We start from the raw sequence: 23,849 nt of genomic DNA, 5'->3' as shown, positions 1-23,849 counted from the left end.
GGGCTTTTTGAGGGGAGACTTTGGTTTGGATTAGGAAAGTCTTAAACTTGTTTAAGGAATGTGACAACATTAGGGGGTGGATTAGGCTTGGGTTTAGGATTAGATTAGGGATGTTAGAGATGTGCAAGTGGATGGCATTAATGAGGGTGGGTGAGTTAGTGGCTAAGCTTGGTTAGTATGGGTGGATGGGGTGGATTAGGCTAAATGGAGGATTAGAGATAGGTTAGGGGTTTTTGAATTTGAGGATTTCATTTATCAAATAGATTTATTTAATAAATGGGGATTTTTGGAATTAGATAGGAGAAAAGGATTTAATTGATAAATAATAGATTATTTGATTTATCAATTAGGACTATAGATGATTAATTAAATTAATCAACTAGGGGATGACAAAGGATTAATTAAATAGAAATTTAATTAATAATGCCTTTTTAGATAACTAAATAGGATTACTAAAATAGTGTAATCAAATTTAGGTGTCTACATTTAGAACGTGATTATATTTATTTAATTTAATAATAATATATTTAGAATGCATTTTTAAATAAATGCTAAATATTATTGTTATTTAAGTTAATAAATATTTTATCAATTAAGTTTCTAAAAAAATGAAATTAAAAGTGAAAAGATATTTAATTATCATAAAGATTATAGTTCGCATGATTTATGCGTGAGTTGAAAATAAAAGAAATTAATTGAAAAGATTAAACATGTGAAATTAATAAAGATATTTAATCACATTAAGTGCGCATGAGATTTATAAGTTATAAATTGATTAAAATAGAAGTTGAGTGGAAATTAAATAAAGAGATTTAATAATCCATTTAACGTGCATGAAAATATGAAAGATAAGATAAATTAAGGTTGATTTTAGAGTTAATGAAATTGATCAAGAGACCTCTTGGGTAAATGCACAATTAGTGCCCTGATTGTAGGAAGAAGAAATCCTTATCAAAATTTGAGGGTTCATTTTTCAAGGGAGAGTTTTTCAAACACAGGTTTCAGGACACACACAGGTTTATGGAGAGCAATTCGAAGGGTTTGGAAAGAAAAGAATTTTACGTGGCTTGAAAGATTTTTCTTGTGGTAGGAATTTTGCATCTAGTTGTCGGAGGTTAGCATCAGATCCAGGTAGGATCTCGTGGCTTGATTGTATAGTGGTTTGCATTCTTCAAGTTTCTGTTTGCTCTGTGTCTTTTGCATGTGTTGTTTTTATGGTATGCGATATTGTTCTTGTTTGAGAAATATCTGTACATGGCTTCGTTGAGTTTATTTTAGAAGATTGTATTTGAATAAGAAATTAGTTAAATACGAGAATCTATTGGACATTGAAATCAAGCTTGAGTTTCAAAAGATACACGTTGTCCTTTTTCAATAGATTTTAAGAAGGGAAATTAATTTGAGGACTAGTTTGAAATAAAAAGAAGATTGTGAATTTATGCCAAGAAGAGATCATATATTTTATATTTTAGCCGAAGAGAGGGAGGAAAGGGCATTGTAGAGCAGAGGAAGAGCGTATACCCCACCTCGATCAAGTCCTCCCCATCTCCTCATTCGCGACAAAGTGGCACATTCGGGCCCAATTCCGCCTGCAAATATATGCTTTACAATACAATTTATACGCTGCAAGAAAAAGGGGAAAAATCCTTCTTGTAATGAATTTGGTAGCCCGAATTGTCCGTGCCCACTCTATCCAGGTGTATGATGTTTTCAATGCGATAACCACGCGGCCTGTTTGGCCAAATTGCCTGCTTGTAGTTGGCCCTGGGGGTTTAAGCTTTGCCCCTATGCATTTATGCGCACGCTTCTCGTCTTTGCGACAGGCGTAATTTAATCGACGCTACTTATGGTTCAACTACTGTAATCGAGCTTTTCAATCTGCACGGGGAGATGCCATAAATGAAATTGTGGGTGGAAGTTGCAGGTCGCGCAGGAAGATTTGGGGCGCGTAAGGGTTTTGTATTTTGATCGCGCGATTTCAAAATTTCACGAACTGCCCCATACCCATATCGCAAATTCAGGTGACTTTTCCCTTGGCAGACAGATTTGGTCTCATCCTTTGGCAAGAATAATTTGGCAATTTAGCGAGCAATCTGTGGAGAAGAAACAGTTCTTCAATGTTCAAAGAATTATTCGAGGTTTTGAAAGATTATCTTTATTAATGTTTTATAATATTAATTTTTAATTATTGTTTTAATTAATATTTTTTTTCAATTAATAATAGTTATTAATAAGATTTCAGTATTATATTTATGAATATTAATAATCATTATTAATTTAAATAATAATGCATTTAGTATGATTAACTTTTAATTAATAATATTAATGACCATTTTTATTTACAACTTGAGAGATTGATATAAATATTTAGTCGAAATTTATTTAATTAATTTTTAATCAAAAAAGCAGTTTGATTAAATTTAATTAATGGTGAATTGGGTGAAATAGAAATTATGGATTTATTAGGAAGATTAATTAAATAATTTTTAATTATTTAATTAAATATAATTTTAATTAAGATTAATTAATTAATGGATTATATAGTTATTGAATTATTAATGGTTTTGATTGACGATAATTAAAGATTATTTTAAATAAATGACTATCCTTTGATTATTCTTTTTAGAAATTGATTTTTATAATGAGGATAACTTTATATATATTTTGAATTGCATAACAGATGAGTTATTGGATGGAATAAACTAAGAATCTTATAACTTGAAACAAATGTTGAACTGAAACTATAACCTTACATTTAACTCAACTATATGTTTCAAAACAAACCAAACTATGAACTGTATTATTTGTTTGTAATATCTATGCATTCGGATTTTGGAGTCGAGTAGGTGTTGACCAGTCTAGGATGTACATCAGAGGCCGTGTGAGATTTCTTTGATACTTTTTTATGTGGTTGGATGTTATGATGTGTTTTGTGATTCATATTGGAAATTATGTCTATGAGGTTTATCTTGTGGAGCTTTTATGTGTTCTTGGATAGGAGAACCATCTTGTTATCAGGTTGCCTATTAAGGAACCAAGTTTGATCTTTATGGGTGTTGTGGTATGGGACACAACTGTGCTTTTATGTGCTTAGGAGAGGTTGTCTAGGTACATGACTTGGGAGTGGCTTGCATAGGGGTCCGGGACCCAAAGTGGTCAGTACCAGGGTAACCTAATGCAAGTTATGTAATAAGTGATAACCTAGTAATTAAAACTTTTGGGGGGAAAACACACTAAAAAGATAAGTTAGAGATTTTTGATCTACCCATGCCTTTAGTGCTTGTATAGACTAAGGATGGGAATGAGATGAGTGCCTCATCTTCTTGAGAGGGCTTTCTAGTTTCCATATGTGTGATGTTGAGGGTCCGGGGTTCAGAGTAACCAGTCCTGGGTAACTCAACGCTTGAGGGTCCGGGGTCTCTTACGAGATCAGTCCAGGGTAACTCAAGCAGCCATGTGATGACACTCCCTAGTATGTAGCCTGAGTCTTCTCTGTAGATTTTGTGTATCTCTGGTGGTGTACTTATTGATTGTGTTTATTGTGGTTACTTACTTTCATTGATGATGATTGGTGATTCATGATGTTGTACTTTTGACATGTGGCTTTTGACTTGAGATGATTATCTTTCGTTGACTTTATCTTATGATCTTGGTATTTGGTTTATACTTGGTTCGTGTATGATGTTTGGTTATGTGGTGTCAGTATTGGATTGAGTGTTCTTACTTTTGGATTATTTTATCTTCTTGAGTAGTATGTGTTACCTTTGAGATAGTTTTGGCTAGTAGGTATTCCATGCCTAGGAATGTTTTATGTTTGATAGCCGTTTGTGGATCATTCATTATCTTCCCTGCACGGTGGGAGTGGAAGCCTGACTAGGTAACCACGTGGTCGGGAGGTAGTGCCTTCTTACCATTTGGGTTCCCCTTCACATTGCTAGCTGTTGGATGTTCATTGCAGAAGATGTACCTTTATCATTCTTATTTCTTATCTCAGAGACTTCTTTTCAGATGATGTATATATGTTATCATGTATTCTGATTTATTGTATCTATTCTCACATACCCTGCGACATGTGCAGTGGATGTTATTTATTGGATGTACTTTCATTGTGTTAGATATACTTATGCATTTGCTTATGCGATTATGTATCTATTATTTCTTTATGATCTTGAGACATTGTACTTGAAACTTAAACTAATTAACTTAAAATTATTAAATGTGACTCAACGTAAAGGAATTCTTGAGGAATTGAAACTGTATCTATATTTACATATGTGTATTTGATGTGTATGTTCATATTGCTTCCGCATTAATGTTATCTTGATGTTGTTTAAACTTCAAAAAAAAAAAAAGTTCAGTAAACATTATAACATGTTAGGTTTATTTCTCTTGGGTTCCCGAGCGGGGCGTTACACTTGGCAATGTGTGTATTTTATTTTTTGTTACAATTTTAAACTTGAAACATATTTTTTTTTTGTTCAAAAAATTATTCACTTGCAAGATCAAATAGTACCAATGAGCATGAATAAAGTCTATGTTAGAGGGAGAGTTGACAACTTCCCACTTTTAACTTTAGACAAACCTTCAAATCAATTACGTTTTGCATATACAAGATATAATGCCTATATCTATTATTGTGCATGTAAATGTTAATGTTAAGTTAATTTTAATATTCTAATGATGATTATCGATTTGCATTATTATATGGCTTTGATTTTATACACAACATATACTTTTAAATTTTATTATATAAATTTGATTTTATACACAACATATAATTTTGATTTTATACACAACATAACATTTTAAATTTTCTAATTTAAAATAAAAAGATAATGACTAATTAAAATGGATAATTAAAGTTTAGAATTGATTTTTAGTTTACAAAATTGATAATCCAAAAACACATCATTTTAAAACAAATCCATAAATATATATACATTACACCCAAAACAAGAAAAAAAATAAAAAATGAAGACAATGATGACGATCAAATCTAAATAATTATTAGTCCCTTAATATTTCCAATGGTGGTCATAATTAATTTATCAATTAGTGAATTTGTAAAGGTTAAAAGTCATTTTATTTTTAAATAAGTTTTCTATCAGCAATTCCTAATTTTTATCTGCCAAAATAAATTTATTACTCCAAAATTAGAGAAAAAGTTTTAGAATGTTCCAAAATTGTCAAAGAAATTATAAAAATTTAAACACCACTTCTTCTAATTTTATGGAAACTTAGCACTTAGTGTCAGTGTCATTCCTAAAACTTGTAACCAAGATTTCTTCCCAATAGACAAGCCACAATCTGTTCAAGAACTCATCAACATCAAATCCATTCACTTAATGAAATCGTAAAACCCACTTAAGACTTTGATTATAAGCTTCACAATGAGGATTTGAGTGTGGGCATCATAGTAGGAATCAAATCTTGGTTGGGATGTCGAGATTTGAATTACTTTCTATAGTTGAACAATTCCTCCCACTTAACCCCACATGTGCCCTACCCCAATTTTTTGCAACTATATGCAATTGACTTTTTTTTTAGAATATCCAATGCACATGCAAAAAAAAAACATAGTCGCCCAGTTTTCTCCATTTTCTTCCTAATCTTAAACCCATGAAAAATCAGCCCAAAAAAAATGGCTTTGCATCCATCAAAACTGGACATATTTATTGATGTTTCTTTTGACCTGGAACCATTGAAACCAAAGGGAAGAAAATGGGTGCTAGTCATGAGCTGCAGATTGTGGATGTAAAATGTTTGCTATATATCTAGCTAGAAATTGAAATAAATGTGTCGAGAAAAAATACTGAAGAAATACAAAGTTGCCAAGAATAAAAAAAGGTATCGATCACATTGTATTTAATAATGATTATTACATTATGTAACTAGTGCATGATTTATACAAAGTAAAAACTACCACATAAAGAAATAATTACGAGGAGTTTACATGAGAAAATAATGGGCATAAAAAATAAACAACAATTCTCCTTATTTGCCTTGATGTGTGACAAAGAATTAATAGTCTATTACGGTGAGATCAGATCCATAAGTTATGGTAATAACTGAAACATAACACCAACACCCCCACATAAGGCTATTTGAGGAGAACAAAATGCTAATGAAAGAAAATATCTAGCTGAAAATCTTATGGGAGAAGGAAAAAAATGTGAACATTTGTCAAATGATACCACCATATTGATGAATGAAGATTCTTCTTTCAAACCAACACGATGATCAGGATTAGTCCACATGAGTGCCTCCAATGACACTACTTGAACAATGAGCAAATGGAAAACAAAGGCAAAATATTTGCTAATCAAATTGAAGATTGAGTAGACAGTAATCTACATAGCTCCCCCAAACAAAGAATAGATGGAAACTGAGGCAAAACATCTATCATTCAAGGATACAAATGACACATGAGTCTATCTGAGTGACCCTAATGATACTACTCAACCATGCACGAATAAATTGATGATTGAAAATGCAAGTGTCAATTGTCTATAAATCTGATCAACTATAGAAGCAAAGAAGCATGAAAGGTCCATTGAAAAAGTGTGTCACGAGAGAGACAAGAAAGGCAAAATCCATGCGAAGAGAGCATGACCTTGACCTATCTCTGATGCAAAATCCAGTCCAACCTCTAATGTCATGACATTTTGATGCGAGCCTCTACCTGTGGGCCTAAGAAGAATAGATGGCTTTCACTTGAAATAATTGAATGACATGAGAAAGAAAGAAGCTGAAAATTCCATCTTCGAGAAATATGATCTTCAGTACTTGCAAACAAAATATACATTTATTTTCCTAATAGTTTTAGCTCTAATACCATGTAAAATTTATGCAATAGATCTAGCTAGAGATTGAAATGAACATGTAGGGAAAAAGTACTCTAGAAATACAAAGCAACCAAGGATAAAAAATGTATTGATCACATTGTATTCAATAATGATTATTACATTATGTAACCAGTGCATGATTTATAAAATGTAAAACTATTGGATAAAGCAATATTTATAGAGAGTTTACATGAGAAAGTAATGAGCATAAAAAATAAATAACAATTCTCCTTTTTTTTTTTGATGTGTGACAAAGAGATAATAATCCATTATGGTGAGATCAGATCCATAAGTTATGGTGATAATTGAAACTTAACACCAACAATGGGCACTGGTGCTTAAAATAACAGTTCATAGATTACCAAATGAAGATGACTAGAGATGTTGTGTGAATCACATGTGTAAATGTTATGTAGATAATTGATGAAGCAATTGTTGTATGTAAGCTAAACATACATCAACTCTTAGATGCAATCATTTTGAAACAACTCTTGGTCAAATGTATTCTACTCACAAATCTCTCCTAATTTTAGTTCAAAAGCTTCTTTTTTTATAGACTGCAAGATATTTGACTAAGCAAGAATGTCATTCACGAAGGGCCTTGCCACACCTTGTCTTTAGAGTATACCAAACAAAACAATGGTAGCATAATGCTGATCTTAACCTGAGAAAAGAGACAGTCAGAAAGCGTTGAACTAATCATGAAAGATCGAGGCTAGTCTAAGGCAAAAGAATGACAATCGTATGAATACCTTAGCATGAATTTGACAAAGAGTTGATGTGTTTCAAATGTGCAAAAGCAGATCATAATTTCCCATTTCAAAATTAAAAACATTGTCAAAATGTGAAGTCCTTTTTTACCTTCTTGGTAAAACAAATGCACCTTGTTTATTGTGAGTGTTTTAGTTTCCCAAAAGAATTATTTCATATTTTACAACTAATATGTATAAAAAATTTATTAAATATAGATGCTTCCAGAACATGTCTCAGAGCATGGAAATACGAGATATCTCATTCTATGTTGGATTAAAGCATATTTGATAAAAATTATAATAGGAGTATTAAAATTGAGTATAATTTAATTTAATAGATGGAAAATATTTATTTATTTTCCATCTTATTTACTGTATTTTATAAGAATATATTATATTAATCTTGATATTTCACATTTTATAGTTGATAAAGAAGTTAGAATATATCATAATAAAATAAATGAGAAACATATTTAGTTGATTGAATAGAATAACAACGCAACATCTAAGCATCAGTCAAAATGTGTCATTTATTACAATTATCAATTAATTAGAAAAGAAAAAAAAGTTTATTATGAATTATGGGTATGTTGTAATGGTTGAATAAGGTTTTTCACAAATATTGTATACTTTTTGAATTATGGGTATAGCTAAATTTAATGTTTTACATGCAAATTCATATTAAAAAGTTAAAATCATGTCAAAGTTATTTTTTCTCAAACTAAAAAATGTCTAGTTATGAAATTCATGAAGAAAATTAAAAGTTTGATATCAAAATGTTCTATCACGTTTGAAGAGAGTGTTGAAACTATGTTCATTAACTTGTACAAATAAGCTAATTCAAAAGTATTAGCAATAGACAAATCTAAGTGAACTTTTTGCATTGTTAGTTGAGATAATACCATTAAAATTGTTGCCTCAACTGCAATTAATAATTTACATGTGACAAGTTTTAGTATAAAAGTTAGTAATTAACCTCAACCTTATCTAATTAACTAAACCATAAAATCAAATTTTAATGCTTAGAATTATTAACTAGAAAGGCTTATTGTGGGAGCTCTGCTCCCAAAAATTACATTTTTGATGGAAATTTTGTAAGACCTCGTCGATTTTTTAAGTTTCCAAAGTATTTTCTAATGATGTGTAGAAGCTCATTTTTAACAATTTCTAAAAATTAAAATTTTCTTAATGTCACAAGTTTCTAATAAACTAAGGCACCCCCACTTTTATAGAGATTTTGATTGTGCCTAAAATTTTCTTAATGTGATAAGTTTCTAATAAACCTAGGCAACACCACTTTTATAGCAATTTTGATTGTGCTTGCAATTTCATCCATATTGAATATATTTTAAAGAGCTAAAATACAAAGGATACCATAACCATTACTTAATATTTCTACAAAAATAACAACCACAAAATCAACAAACAAATGTTTTTACAGTGATGCTAATAATGATGGTGATCTAATATTGAAGATGTTTTAGAGGCTTCAACTAATATGTGAATGCCATTGATTTTGTTTTGTTTTCCATCTGGTAATGTAAAGAGTGATTGTTACTTGTTGAAAATCTTAAAATGTTTTTTCAATTTATGTGCAAATCAAAGTGTGGGAAACAAATCACTTGCTTATCAAAATTGGTTGCTCAACTTTTTTTAATTTTTATTTTATGTGAATTGTCTGAGCATTGTATGCTTTCATTAAAATGGTTGAATAAGGAATTTGAAAGGAAAACTTGGAACAAATAATTTTGAGGATTTGGTGAAGCATTTAAACATGTTGGCATTAGAATCAATTTAGAAATGTTGTGAATGATCAAAATCATAAACCAACCAAGTATTCTTAATGATTAGCAAATCATTTGCTAGATTTAAAAGTAAAAAATAAATGAGAATGGTGTATTAGTGTTTAAGTAAACATGATTGTTAGGATTAGATAGATGATTGTGTTTCTAGAGTATCTCATTATGTCAATGATTGGATTGACAATCAATGCCCTCCAAATAAAAAACTTAATCCATACTCTTTACACATCTTGAAACACTCTATATTGTACCAGGTGGATGATAGTGCTTTTACTTAAATTAAGTACTCTATATGTCACTCGGTGAATTTTGTTTGTATCATACGTTCACACTAATTGATGAGGAACATTGAAAGGAAATATTATGTTGCTTCTTTATCTCTTTCAATGCCTTGATTATGTTTTTGTATACATCCATTATTAAATATAAAAACTTCCTTGTTAATTATTTCTCAGAAAGTTGTCCTTAGTGTGATATTGCTACTAGGATTTAACTGTATGATTTTTGAGTCAAACTCATTAACCCATGCTTCATGAGTGGTGATTCAACATGAATCTATCTCTCATGAGAATAAATGGAACACTTAGCACTCATTGGATCTAGGTGATGCTCATAGGGGTGAAGCACCTGGGACTTCCCAGGAGGTCACCCATCTTAGTACTACTCTAGCTAGAGCGCGCTTAACTATGAAGTTTCCTCCATGGTTAAACCCAAAGCTTGCAACCCATTTGAAAAACCTTCACCAAGTGTTGTGCCTTATGAACCATTCATTAGAAAGCCCCTTAAGCTCATCAATTGATAAGTAGGAGATAGTTTCCATAGCAAGTCAAATTGTGATATTGCTATCAAGGATGGGTGACCTCCTGGGAAGTCCCGATGCTTCACCCATGTGAGCATCACTTAGATCCAATGAGTGCTAAGTGTTCTATTTATTCTCATGAGAGATGGATTCATGTTGAATCACTACTCATGAAACATGGGTCAATGAGTTTGACTCAAAGATTACATAGTTAAATCTGGATAGCAATATCACAATTTGACTTGCTGTGGAAATTATCTCCTACTTATCAAGTTGTCCTTATCCGAACCCTTGTTCTTAGGCCGTTCCACATAATCAATACTTAAAAAGGATGCTTCATAATATAAATGAAAAAAAGTTAATATATTTTTTGAAATTGATTTCGAAAAATCTGGCTATATTGGTCAAAATTTAGGTAGTAATATATATATATATATATATATATATATATATATATATATGCATATTATTTTTACAAAATGATAGATAAACATAACTATAAGTAATCTAGATAACAAGATCTATAAATCTTATTGATACAAAATATAATTAATAATTACATTGTACTGTCTATAGTTCCATGTAATGAGATTATATTGCACCCAAATTTACAACACATAACAATTTTTTTTAATAAAACAGGTTATTTTAAAATTGGGAAAGTAATTGTATTGTTGATAAACTATGTGAAATGCATAACTATGCCAAAAAGTCTTGTGACATTTTCAAAAATAATAAAATTCAAGTAATAGTTCCTTTAACTAAAAAGTACCACCTATAAATCTATAATTATTTTATTTTGGTTATTGTGTTCACATAATTTGTCTTGCCACATTGTTAAAAATGCAAAAAGTTCATTTACAAGTTTTATTGTTGTAGAAGAGGTGCATATGTTCATTTTCATTTGTTTTATTTTTATGTCAATAAAAAGGAGCACATGAGATTCATTGTAAAGATAAAGGTTTATAATTCAATTATACACTTTTAATTTGATATAAAGGAAAAATAAATATGTTATTATGCATTGTCAAAGTAATGTTTAAAGTTCATGCATATTGCAAGATATTATACATCTATCATATGCAAATAGCTAATTATATCAAACATAATTTCTTTTACTTGCATGAGATTCATTGAAAAGATACATGTTTGTAATTCAATTACACACTTTTAATTTGAATGTAAATGAAAAATAAATATTTTATTATGTATTGACAAAGTACTCTTTAAAAATTCATGCTTATTGTAAGATATTATACATCCATTATATGCAAATAGCTAATTAAATCAAACATAATCTCTTTTACTTGACTTGCATTGAAATAGACAAATCACTCCATTACTTACAAAAACATACTAATGCTTTTATACTTTTAAACTATTTAATACCTATAATTTAACCATCCCACAAATCTATCTTTCATTTTTAATTTTAATTTTTAAGCAAAAGGAAGGAGTCAAGCTCTTATAAAATTAGATTGAACAAAAACTTAAAGTACAAGGGGCGCAAGCGCCAAAGTTCTCGCCTTCATGATTTTATGGTTGATTGAAGTAGGTTTTGGTTAAAATATAATGTATTTAGTTTAATAAAATAACAAATAAATAGTAATGACAAATAGAACATTATAGTGGTAAGCTAAATTAAATTAAAGAGTATAGTCAGTATATTATTAAATTATATAACTGCAATGATATATATTAATTAAAATAGTAAAAGAATATATAAATAAATATTATAGTATCATGGTAAATCAAAATTAGATGACATCGTAAAGAACATTTATGAAACCAAAGATATTTATGAACTAATTATATATAAGATATAGATAAAATTATATAATTTTTTAAAAAAAGAGTTAAATTGATTAATTTTAATGATGAAATTGTTTGATATATCTTGTTTAAGCGATAAATTCATCTAATTGAAGAAGGTGGACAATATTCTTAAGCTCAAATCTAATGCATAAAAACAAATAAACATAAATTAATTTAAAAATAACATTTATGCTTTAAAAAAACCAAACACACTTATCATAAATAAAGTTGATAATATACAAAGCTAAACAATTTGAACTTTATTAAAATTGATACAAAATTAGTATTATGTATTTTAAAGTATAAATTAAAAATATCAATATAATAAAAATTATATATAAAAATAAAAAATAAACAATAAATCTATTAAAAGCATTGGTTTAGATATGTCAAAATAAAAGAAACTAAATTCTAATTTAAACTTATATATAAATTAAAATTAAGATAAATATGAAATTAAGCTATATAAAAAATAATTTTTGGAAATTGACAATTTAAAAGAGTTAAAATGTCTATATTTGATTAAAATACCTATACTTGATTAAAATGTCTATATTTAATAGCATTTCACAAATTACAAAAATAAACATCAATTAAAATTAAAAATGATTGTCTTTTTAAAAAAAAGTTTGTCCACTAGTCACAAATGTGGAAAAGGTAAAATTGAAATTAATGCATTCATGAGGTGTTAGGAAAATGATTATTTTTTAATAAAATTTATCCACTTGTTACAAGAAAAGAAAAAATAAAGTTGCAATTAATGCTTGCATTAATAGAAGTGTTGGAAAAAAATAGTTGTATTTTTGTTGAGGAAAATTAAATTTTTTCATGGCCTTTTTTCTCATGAGTCAATAAGATTTTCAAAAAATTGTATTTTTCAATTCCAAAAAATTATACAAATTACAAAACCTTTTGCAAACATTACTATATGAATGAAATCTAAAATCTGATTGGTGCAACTATTAATACAATGGACTAAGCGAAAACATAAGTTACCTGCCGTAGGCAAGAACTAAAAATGCCACACCTCTCCACAAAACCACACGAATTAAAAAAAAAACCAAATCTCCCCTACAAAAAAAACACAAATTACACACTAGCCATATCTACTACACTTGATAGGTGCCGTGAAGCAGAGTTGTGGGATTGGAAAACTATTCAAACTTTGTTCGGTCTTCTTGTGCTGTCAGTTGTTCTTTACGGGTGTGAATTATGGGCCAACAACACTACTATAGCACAATGGAAACAAATCGAAGGAATCTAAAAACGCTTAATCACAAGCAAGTTTAAAATCAAAATCACTGTTCCATATGATATCATGCTAAGTGAAATGGGGGCTGCTCCTATTGATGCACTTGCTATGGTTTGCCTTCTAAGTTATCTAAAAAGAATCGAAAAAATGGAAGATGATAGATGGCCTAAAGTGGTCTTTAGTGACACACTATGTCAGCGAAAAAGGACATGGATGCAACAAAACATCAAATGGATGAGTAAATGGAATATTCAATTCAATATGTGCTCCACAAATAATAAAGAAATAAAGGTCTTTGTCATGGAAAAATTCTACAAGAGAAATTGGAGAAGCGAGATCAGAAGGAAGAAATTATATTATATAAATGAGTTCAACCCCGTTTGTGATCAACTCCAAAAAGCATACATAGGAGCCAACATTTCTTGGAGGGCTAAAATTCTTATTGCTCAGCTGAGAACCAACTCTCATCAACTTCGTTGTGAGACTGAACGTTGGAAGAGACCAAAGGAGGCTTGGGAAGAAAGAATTTGCAGATTTTGCAATTCTGGAAAAGTGGAAACTGAACATCACTTTATTTTAGAATGTGAAGCCTACAAGAGTAGTAGAGATAAATTTGCGAACATTATATGTGACAGTTCTTGGCATAACCTATTCAACGAAAAGTACATTGAGCAATTGGGTGGACTCATCATCATCTTACACAAGCAATGAACATTGTTACTTAACTCTGTTTGAGTTGTCTTGCTGTCCCATAGACTATTTTTAGCCTCGTGGACGTTAAAATTTTATCTATCTCTCTATCATGTATACCGTAGGACGGACAAGCAGTGCGAGACCAAAGCTTAAAAGGCGAGAAGGCCGCTCTAAAAGGCGAGAAGGCCGCTTTTCACCCCCGACCATTAAAAGGTAATGTTAACTGCGGTATCTCGGATTGGGCTGGATTGGTGTGTTTCAGTATGGAAGAATTTCCCAAAAAGCCGGCCTTGCACTTGAATACTAGAGGCACCTCTACGAGGCTTGAGACTGTGCCATTGAAGAGGGTCATATTCTTTCAGTGAGTACAAACAACTAAAAAGCTGGCTTGAAGCTTGGGATTGAATTTGAATTCTCAGTTGTTATTTTTACATTGAATTCTGAACATCTGTAGGGCTTCCATCATAGTTATCTGTTTGGGTTTTGTTCGACAGTCGGATTTGGCGCCGGATTTGGATAAGAAAGTTGTGATTTGGTTTTTACTCAAACGTGCTTTCATGGAACTAAATTGCGGTAGAAGAGATGTAATCTGGGTCTGATTTAAGTGTGGTTCTTTGGTACTGAATTTAATCTAAAAGACGTAACTTGAATGAAAGTGGTTCATACCTTTGGAATTGAACTCAGATCGTCTGGGTTCTTTGATTTGGCTAACTTTTCCCTCTAGGGCTCAAGTTCGTGAATTCCTGTTTGACCAAGTGAGATTTGACGCTGGCCATTTCAAGTGAAGATGAACATGGATGACAGGATACCTGTGATATTCACAGACCATGGAGAACCTTCAGAGCCCTCTCTGGTTTCAAGCCTAGCTGCAAAGCGCCACAAAAAGCTAATTTCTGCTGCCCATATGAAGAGGAAGAAGTGGACCGAAGAGGAGGAAGAGACACTTATTAATAAATACGGGGAGCTTGTTAGATCCGGTGTTTTGGGCAAGCTTAAGACTAGGGAAAGGAAATTTGAGCCCATTGCAGATTATGTAAATGCCATGCACCATGCACAAGACCCTGTTGCCTTTCCTTGGGAGTGGACATGGAGGGATGCGTCAACGAAAGTGCAGAATATGAGGCACCAATATCTGGGTGTTAAACAGAAAATCAGAAAAACTAATGTGGAACATCTGGGAAATAGTGGAGACCAGGAGGAGTATGATTGGGAGGAAGGTGTTACCCACTGGCTTAATTTTCTCAAATACAAGGAAGTGTTTGGAGATGTTGAGCTGGACCTGAATGACATGGTTCCTAGAGGGAGTGTTCATGTGGGTAGCAACATGAGAAATGGTGTTGGAAAGGGAAGGATTTGGCTCGGGGTAAAGAGCAGAAGTCAGAACTATCAAAGAGATGGTGGTATTGATGGTATGATTGAAGGAGATACAGACTTACCATTCGGCGTATGCTCTTACGGTGGAGGAAGAGTTGGACAGGAAGGGGGAGAGAACGGGTCTGGCATGCTAGCGTTGGGTTTTGGGGGTCTCGACTATGATGGAGGTGAAGGTGAAGGAGATAGTGAAGGAGAAAGTGGCGAGGAGGATGGAGAAAAGGAAGAGGATGATAGCTTGATTCAGAGGAATAGGAAAAGGAGGAAGAAAGTAGACAAGACTTTTATCTACGATGCCAAAATTTTGGGCTTTTTGGGAGCTCAATTTGCAGAATTGAAGGATATCGAGATGAGAAGAGATGAAAGGGAGAGGCGAAGGGAGATTGAGATGGAAGAGAGGATAGCATTGAAGGAGGAAGTAGAACGGGAGAGAGAACGAGAGAGAGAAGACCGCCAGAGGGAGAGGGAGGAAAGGGAAAAAATACGAGAAAAGGAGAGAGAAGAAATGGAAAGAGTGATTTCAGAGCAAGAGTGGGAAAAAAAAATGAGAGAGCAGGAACAGAGAGACCAAGAAAGACATCGATGGAGATGTCTTGAAGAAAAGAGGGACAGAGTAGAAATGCAATGGATGGAGAATATGATGAACTTGCAAATGGAACACCAGACACAAATTATGCATTTACAAGCACAGTTAGCTCAAGGTCAACAGCAAATTTCAACTCTTTTCTCTGCCTTTTTTGGACAATTATCTGGTCAGGGGAGTGACATAACTGGTCAAGGGGTCTCTCTTAATCCTATCATATCGCAGATTTTACAGAGTGTCCAACAACCAGCAGTTGGTCTTGTTCCTACCAGTGACAGGAGAGAGGAAACTAATGGTAGCCAGTACATTGTGGATGGATAATGTAAGGTTGCATTTTCTTATCGGGTAATTGGCGCTATATGGTATGTCAAGCTAGACATACAGACTTGCATATTGCTATGCATTAGGAGATAGCTTCTGCCAAAAAATACAATTACCTTGCATGGGATATGATTCATTATCGACTTGAGAGGGGACGCTTGCCCTGCTAAGTGTAACATAAAATTGAAAGGTTCCTGGCCACATTGCTGCAGTCTGGGTGGAATCCATCAATTGATTCCACTCTCATGTCAAAAATGCTACTTGGCTGGCCACATTCTTCGGGAGCGGATACCCACTTCCAGACATCTCTATTGTTCACTGAAGGACATTTCTCATCGGTTGAACTTCAACGAAGGTAGGATAGGGAAATGCCTTCAACTTCTTCAGTTTCTTACTTATATTCATTTAATACATTTTCATACTGTTGTACAATTTGTGTTCAATAAATGAACTTCAAGCAATCAAAGATATTGATTTTTTCAGATGTTTCAAAAAATTGCAAGCCAAATATCTTTGGCTTAAAGTTCCTTCAAAAGATGAAGAAGCTTCATTCATTTCCAGATAAGTTACATATGTAATCTGTACCGAAAATGTGATGTTCTGGTTTCTTACCGTGAATCAAGATGATCTATTCATGAAATTGACTGGTAAAATAGTTGGTAACTGGTCAAATTATAACTTTTTGCTGAAAATCTGAAATGACTGCTGCAGTGGTTGTGATACGTACATGTTTCATATGCCATAATGTGATCTGGTTTTCTCTTTACTTGCATGAAGTAGAGGATAGGTTCTGCTGTGAGTGATGTAAACTTAAGTCCTTGAGCATGTTCTACATTTGATGAGGGAAGCTTCACTTTTATAGAGAATTTGGATGAGCTGTATTGTAATTCTGTAGAATAGATTTACAGCTTTACCATTAACGGCATACTTTGAGGCCTCTTTATCTTAATTATATTATTTTGTGTTTCGGCTATCGCTCGCTTTTAGGTACATTCGTTTCAATCTGATAAGGATGAATTGTTTTGTAATATTATAGGTATTTCTGAAATTCTTGTAATTTTTTAGATCAGATTTACAGCTTTACCGTTGATAACATATATTGAATTTTTTTCTCCTCTTTCATAATTTTTTGTGTTTTGGCTCTCTTGTACCATCATATAAGGCTATATCATTCTGGGGAGGATTAATAATTTAATTGTTTTCTAGTATTATAGATTAGTTCTGAAGTTCTAGCATTCAGTCCATATATTTGATCTTTTGATATATCAGATCATATGGTTTTGATTGGTGGCTAGAGGGTCTCAAATTTCAACCATGTTATTTGTTGGAAGTCTTAATGGGAAACTAAGATATTGAGAGGGGGGTGAATCAGGATCTACAAAAACTTTTACTTCTTGAAACAACTAACAGATCAAATGTATTCACCTGTAATCCATTTCATATCTTAGATCATGAATCATATAACCATAAACTGTAATACTGAAATAGATCTAAGTATCCATCACATCCCTATACATGCAAGTAAACGAAAAACACATAACACACAAGATTTGGTTACCCAGAAACCCTCCAAGGTGAAGTTAACACTGGGGTGGAGATGACACCCACAAATCTTCACTACTATAGCAATAAAGTTGGCCTGTTAAGGGTACAATGTTCGACCACTTTTGGTGATCTACCTTGTGAGGGGTTTGCTCTGTTAGGAGCTTACAAGACTTATTTAGTCTACCTTGATTAAAGGATTTAAACTCACAACTAAGTAAGCACTCTATTAGGAGATTTGAATAGGCCTATTAGGGCCACTCTGTTAAGAGATTTACCCTGATTCATTTTTAAGAATGTCTCAGTGCCTGATCCTTCGGTTAGCACTCTGAAGTTGGATCATAGATCTCCTCTATGCCATTTTGTTTTGATCTACTTATCATATATATTCTGTTCTGCCCTTCATTGCTAGGTTGCTCTCTCTGATCTCTACTTCTGATCATCAAACATAGCCTTCCTTTGCTCATATACTTGTCTCTTCGCTCTCTCTTGATCCTTCTCACACACACATGATCATTCTCTTTAGATTTAGGGTTAGTATCCTTCTTAAATAAACAACTGGAGAAGCTTCTAGATTATGATTAACAATTCAAAGCTCTCCCTTTTTCCGCTTAGTCCTTCCAATTTTCTGATTGGTTACTCTCTGCCTTCCTAAGGATTGATGTCCTCAGCTTAGTTGTCTCTACAATTTGTAAATTAAGTGTAGAAGTCCACAAAAATGATTTACATAAGTGTTTGTGCCATCACAAACTCATATGTCAAAACTAGTTTACTCGGCACTTGAATACTCTGATGCTTGGTCACAATTGATATTCATTTGTCCCTTGGCTTTTGTATGCTCGGTAGTGACTGTCTCAATTAGTATAAACTAATTTTGCTTCGCTCAACATCTATTATCTTTACTCGGCATAAATTGTTGCTTAGTCCATACTGGGGTGCTTGACAACCAAAGAATTGCTTAGCGCAAACTGAAATGTGAGCAAGTCTTAGATCTCTCGGCCTTCATCGGGTGGCTCGATCGCAGTGATGACCGACCAACTTTGCCTAAGAAATGACTAAGTGTTTGACATTGATAGTCAACACAACATGGAGATCAACAATTATTACGATATATGATTATCATTTAACTTTGATAGTGTATTTATTGAGTTGTATATTTAATAAATCCTAAGTTGCGTGTATGGCAATGGATATGGGCTTGTGATTCCAATTTGAGTATGCTGGTATGTGTTGAAGTCAGTTTTGTTCCACTACAACATATAGAATCAAATATGTAGTATTTCAAGATGAAACACCAAATCTCCAAATCTCTCTTGAATAAGGATCTCATATGCTAAACAGTGTAGAGATGCTCATATGCTAAACAATGTAGATGAATTGTGTGATCAAATGAGACAACCTCAAGGTTCCTTCTTAATGGTGAACTTTCACTCAGATGATGTGATATGCTAGTTATCACAAAGAGACTTACACTAATCATTCAATGAGTACGAACTTGACTTTTAACTTCTTCAATCACTTCCAACCAAATAACTTGTAAAGGGAGGGATTTAGAAATTCTATCTTACTCTAAGAATGTAAGACAATGTTGATGATGGGGTGAGTCTTTAACCAATCCTTGCTTCACCAAATCAACTAGGTGTAGGAGGTTGCTATCTTCTATGGATGCAAGAATGATTTTCACATTGTTAATGCTCATCCAAATGCCCTTTGAAGGTGCATTCTAAATGAACATCTCCAATCGAAGTTAAACACTTGTAATATAGTCCCAAACCTAACCTTGCACTATTTCTTGCAATCAACAAGCACCAAAAGGTATGGATACTAGGTCCGCCACTAATCACCATTCACCAATATCTTCCATTCATTTACTTTTTTCTCTACTTAACATAGAATAAAATTTAATCTAAGCGAGAAATTGAAGAAATTATGCAACACTTCAAAGCAACATGAAGTAATCCACCATGAAGACCAACAATTAATCATCAATTACATTGGTAGCATTATGGCAACAATGAAATGTCCCTTTTCTGATTTTTTTATGATATTTCCAACCTTTAATCAGATCTTTAAGATCAAACAACTAATATCACAAAGATCCTCCAAATTTCTCAAGAAACCCCAAATCGGGTATGCCAGAAATTGTGCCAAAAGCTTCACAGCTTCACCAATTATTAATAAATCTGAAAGTGGAAATTTTTATAGAAATTTCAGCAGCATAACAGCCTACAAAATGACATTTCCAGATCCGTATAACCTTTACACAACAGTTCTCAAATGTAGGACAAAAACTATGCTCATCGGCCTCCCGAAATTAACACAAAAATGCCCGAAAACACCACACAACACTAATAAACTATCTCTGAAGTTTAATCATGTCCCAATACATATATTCAGCTCTATTTTAACAGCTTAAAGTCTGAAATACAGCAGCAACCAAAACTGATATGAAATGCTCAACTGAAAACACCAAACTCATGCAAAAAACACACCCAAAAACCCACAAATCTACACTGTTCAGCATAAAGGCAAACTCTGTATGAGCATGCACATGGAATGGCTTCAAACTCTCGTCCTTAGCCTTCCTGGAAACCTGCAAACTCCCGTTCTTGGGTCTCCCTGGAAACTTGCAAACTCCCGTTCTTGGGTCTCCTTCTCCACAGGTTTGGCAGCCTCTGAAGAATAACAAAGAATGAGCAAAAATCAAGTTCTCCCCCAAAATGCCTCCAAACCTCTTTTAAAAAGGGCATAACTGTAACTCACGTCCAAGAGAGGTTAATGAAACATATTTTAATAATAATTATCATTTATTAGTCCAACGGTTTCCAAAAATTAACTCCCTTTTTTCGAAACTTCACTTTCTTGGGCCTGCCTGTCTTAGCAAAGATTATTATTTTTTAATTATTTGAAAAGGGGACATGACAAGTCCTCCCCTCCCAAACATTGCTTGTCCTCAAGCAATGGTTGAACAATAAACCAATCAATCCACCTGGATCCCAAATGTAGTCATGAACTATACTACTACCAATTAACACAGGCTCCTGCAATATCCTCTGCAATATGACCAAGAGGAATCCATAATCAAACTGACAATTATAGCTCAACCAAACTCTGAAATCACCACTACCACAATCAAAAACCCATGAGGCACAAACTCTTAGAACATCAGAACCCAAGCAAAGTGGACAAATCAAACTACCAACACAGTAAATACCATCAACGCATCCCACTGGCCTATACGGAATGCACAATCCAACTCTGCAACAATGGTGAATGCTCTCGAATGAAACTGTACCAAGTATGGAGAATCCACACACTGCACAACTCCTGCAGTCAACACAACTTTGCAAATCATCGGCCACTATCTCATAACCATAACTACCATGCACCCCTGATGGTGAAAAGCCATCACAAGATAAATAGCAAGAATTGGAACCCAAACCAAATCTTCCTGCCATCAACTCCTCAACACAAGGATCAAATGCTAACTGATGTACATACCTTGCAATATAATGTTGATAAAAAAAACCAACCTTAGTCAACAACTCACCATGAACAAGTGATACAACCCACTGTGACTGATCACCAGCTAAGTCAGGAGATGTCATAGCCAAAGGAGTAGAATCAATAACAACACCCGCTGAAGCATCACTCTGAAACTCCTGCTCTAAGTCATGTATTATGAAGCTGTCAACTGTAGAACCTATCACCATGTCATGCCCATCACAACTCTCATCTTGAGGCATCAAATTGTCCCATAACTGATGGTAAGCACTAGGAACCAAAGTACATCTCTGTATCATTATCTCATCAACATGGTCATCAAAGGTAAATTGATGAGCATACCTCACAGTGTAATGCCGATAGAATGCACCAATCTCAGTCAGTGGCTCAGACTGTAATCCAAATGAAACTAACTGCAGTTGATCATTAACCATGTTAGAACTAACTACTACCTCCGAAGATATCACCAAGGGAGTAGTGTTACTAGTAGGAACCATGCCAACTGCCGACTCACCAACATCACACATGATCTTTGATAAATCTCTAGTCTCTGTGCCATCAATATTAGAGGCCACCACCATGTCAGGCATACAACAATCTGCTACAACACCCAACTCAACTGAACCTAACTCTAGTGGGAATGAACCTGATATTCCAATGTTAGTATCAAGAATGGATGCATCCCCATCTCCACTGTCGCTGACAATCTCAGCCATGGACATCCTCGGATCACCAAACACCACTGCTTGTGACTATATAGAATCAGGTGAAGACTGTAGTCGCTCTAACTCCATGGTCACCTTAGCCAAATGAAACTGACTCCTTGAAAGCCAACTGTGTACTCTCAAGAATCTCAGAAGTCACCACAAGCTGCTCAGTAAGCTCACTCACCTCATCTTCCTTGGCCAACAATGCATCATATGCTGTACTACCCCACTCCATAAGATAATCACTGTCAGCTACCAACTGCATATAATTCTGTCTCAAAATCCGAATAGCCTCCCATAAAGAGTGGATCTCTGTCAAGGAAAGATAACTTCCTTCCTGCTCATCACTAGTAGGAGAACCCCATCCATAAACTGCTAACAACTGACGAGCAGCATCGAAATGCTGGCAAGTGATAGCAATGTCTTGGTCACTAACTCTCAACTGATTAGACACATGATGGCACTGGCTTGACTGTCTCCTACAAACCTCCTCTGATGCACTGTCTAAAGGAGTATCCTCAAAGTTACTAGTCTCTAGAGTATTACCATCCATATCCTGTGAATCAAATCTAAAACTCATATCAACATACGGAGTATCAAAAACATTAGCATTGCTGTCCAACTCCTCTATACCCAAGGAAACTAAGTCTTCAAAATTGCCCACTGCATCCTCCTGGATGTCATCAATGCCAATATGATCCTGGGACTCATCTATACACACTGCCAAATATGAAATATCATCAACACATTCTACCAAGTATGGTCGACTGGATATATGAACAAAGCGCAACATCGGTGTATAAAAACTAATACCAACATTGGACAAGCTGCTAGCACAAGAAAAGACAACACCGTGCAATCTGCTAATCAAATCCATGATAGCACCCAAACAAACACTGCTACCAAAAAGTGTTAAAGATCTCCTGTCAACTGAATCCCAAATGCCAATATGACAATCTTGAGTCCATATCTGTAAACTAGAATCAGCTGGTAACTCAAGCAAAATCCTCACTTGAGTAATATGACCAATACCAACTAACTCCACATACCTATCATGATGAGATAATGAAGTCAAAATACTATCTTCACTCACCTTCAGCTGGCGGGATAAATCATGTGAAGTACTACCTGCCTCAACCTCATGTGATGAAGCATCTAACTGTGCCTGGTACTCTTTCTCAGCAAAGTCATGAATGCTCAATGTTTGCTCATCTCTACCAGGTATCTCACCATCCTGCACAACAACATCCTCATAATCATCATCTGAACCCACTACACTGTAGTCACTGCCTGTTGTAACTATACCATCCTGAATACCTGTGGCATCACTCTTTGTCAACCTGTAAACAATTGTCTCAATTTGAGTATCAAGTTGACCGTTACTATCAATTTGTGTAATATCCTTTCCCACCACCTCCTGTGGCAGAGTAGAATCTGAGACCTCTACCTGGCTATCAGCTAGTTTCTCAAACTCCTCATGCAAGTTCTTGGGAATTGTGTCATCTGTCCTGTGAGAAAATCTGCCAAATAGAAATCCAGTCAACTTATCCACCTTAGCTGGGTCAGATAATATGTCATTCATTATACGGTGGTGCTCAACCAACTGTTTAGACATGTCATGGCTTATTTTCATAAGTTTATCTCGAATGTCTAAATAACCATCCTTTCTACTATTTTCACTCTGGCTATCAATTGTCCAAGATCGTTCCCTCTGAGACTCTGTACTATACCTGTCCATTCTGGATAAAGTATAGTGTAACCCCAATAGGATATAACTTCTTCAAACACCAAGAACTAACATGCAAATGATTAGAAGTAGCATGCAACCATATATTTGGACATGGAACTGATTAGAAGCAACAT

At 33.7% G+C, this 23,849-nt stretch overlaps 1 protein-coding gene across 5 annotated transcripts in view; it reads left to right on the top strand.

Annotated features, from left to right (window-relative positions):
* The first annotated feature begins 14,102 nt into the window (after window positions 1–14,102).
* Window positions 14,103–23,849, top strand: part of LOC149541044 (uncharacterized) — a 62,596-nt gene continuing 52,849 nt past the window's right edge. For 3 of the 5 annotated variants that reach the window (XR_016356461.1, XR_016356463.1, XR_016356462.1), the window contains exon 1: window positions 14,136–16,588. Coding sequence is in view for 1 of the 5 variants with exons in the window: in XM_089802036.1 (XP_089658162.1) it covers window positions 14,746–16,233 (1,488 nt within the window). In the remaining 4 variants the exon portion in view is untranslated. Of the gene's footprint in view, window positions 17,186–23,849 lie in introns of those variants that run through there. The other 2 variants (XM_089802036.1, XR_016356464.1) reach the window with 2 other exon arrangements.

Source organism: Cupressus sempervirens, chromosome 9 (assembly GCF_028749045.1).
Source record: "Cupressus sempervirens isolate cs-2001-9-10 chromosome 9, ASM2874904v1, whole genome shotgun sequence".
In the NCBI taxonomy this organism is placed as follows: Eukaryota; Viridiplantae; Streptophyta; class Pinopsida; order Cupressales; family Cupressaceae; genus Cupressus; species Cupressus sempervirens.
This window is presented reverse-complemented; position numbering and strand designations above follow the sequence as displayed.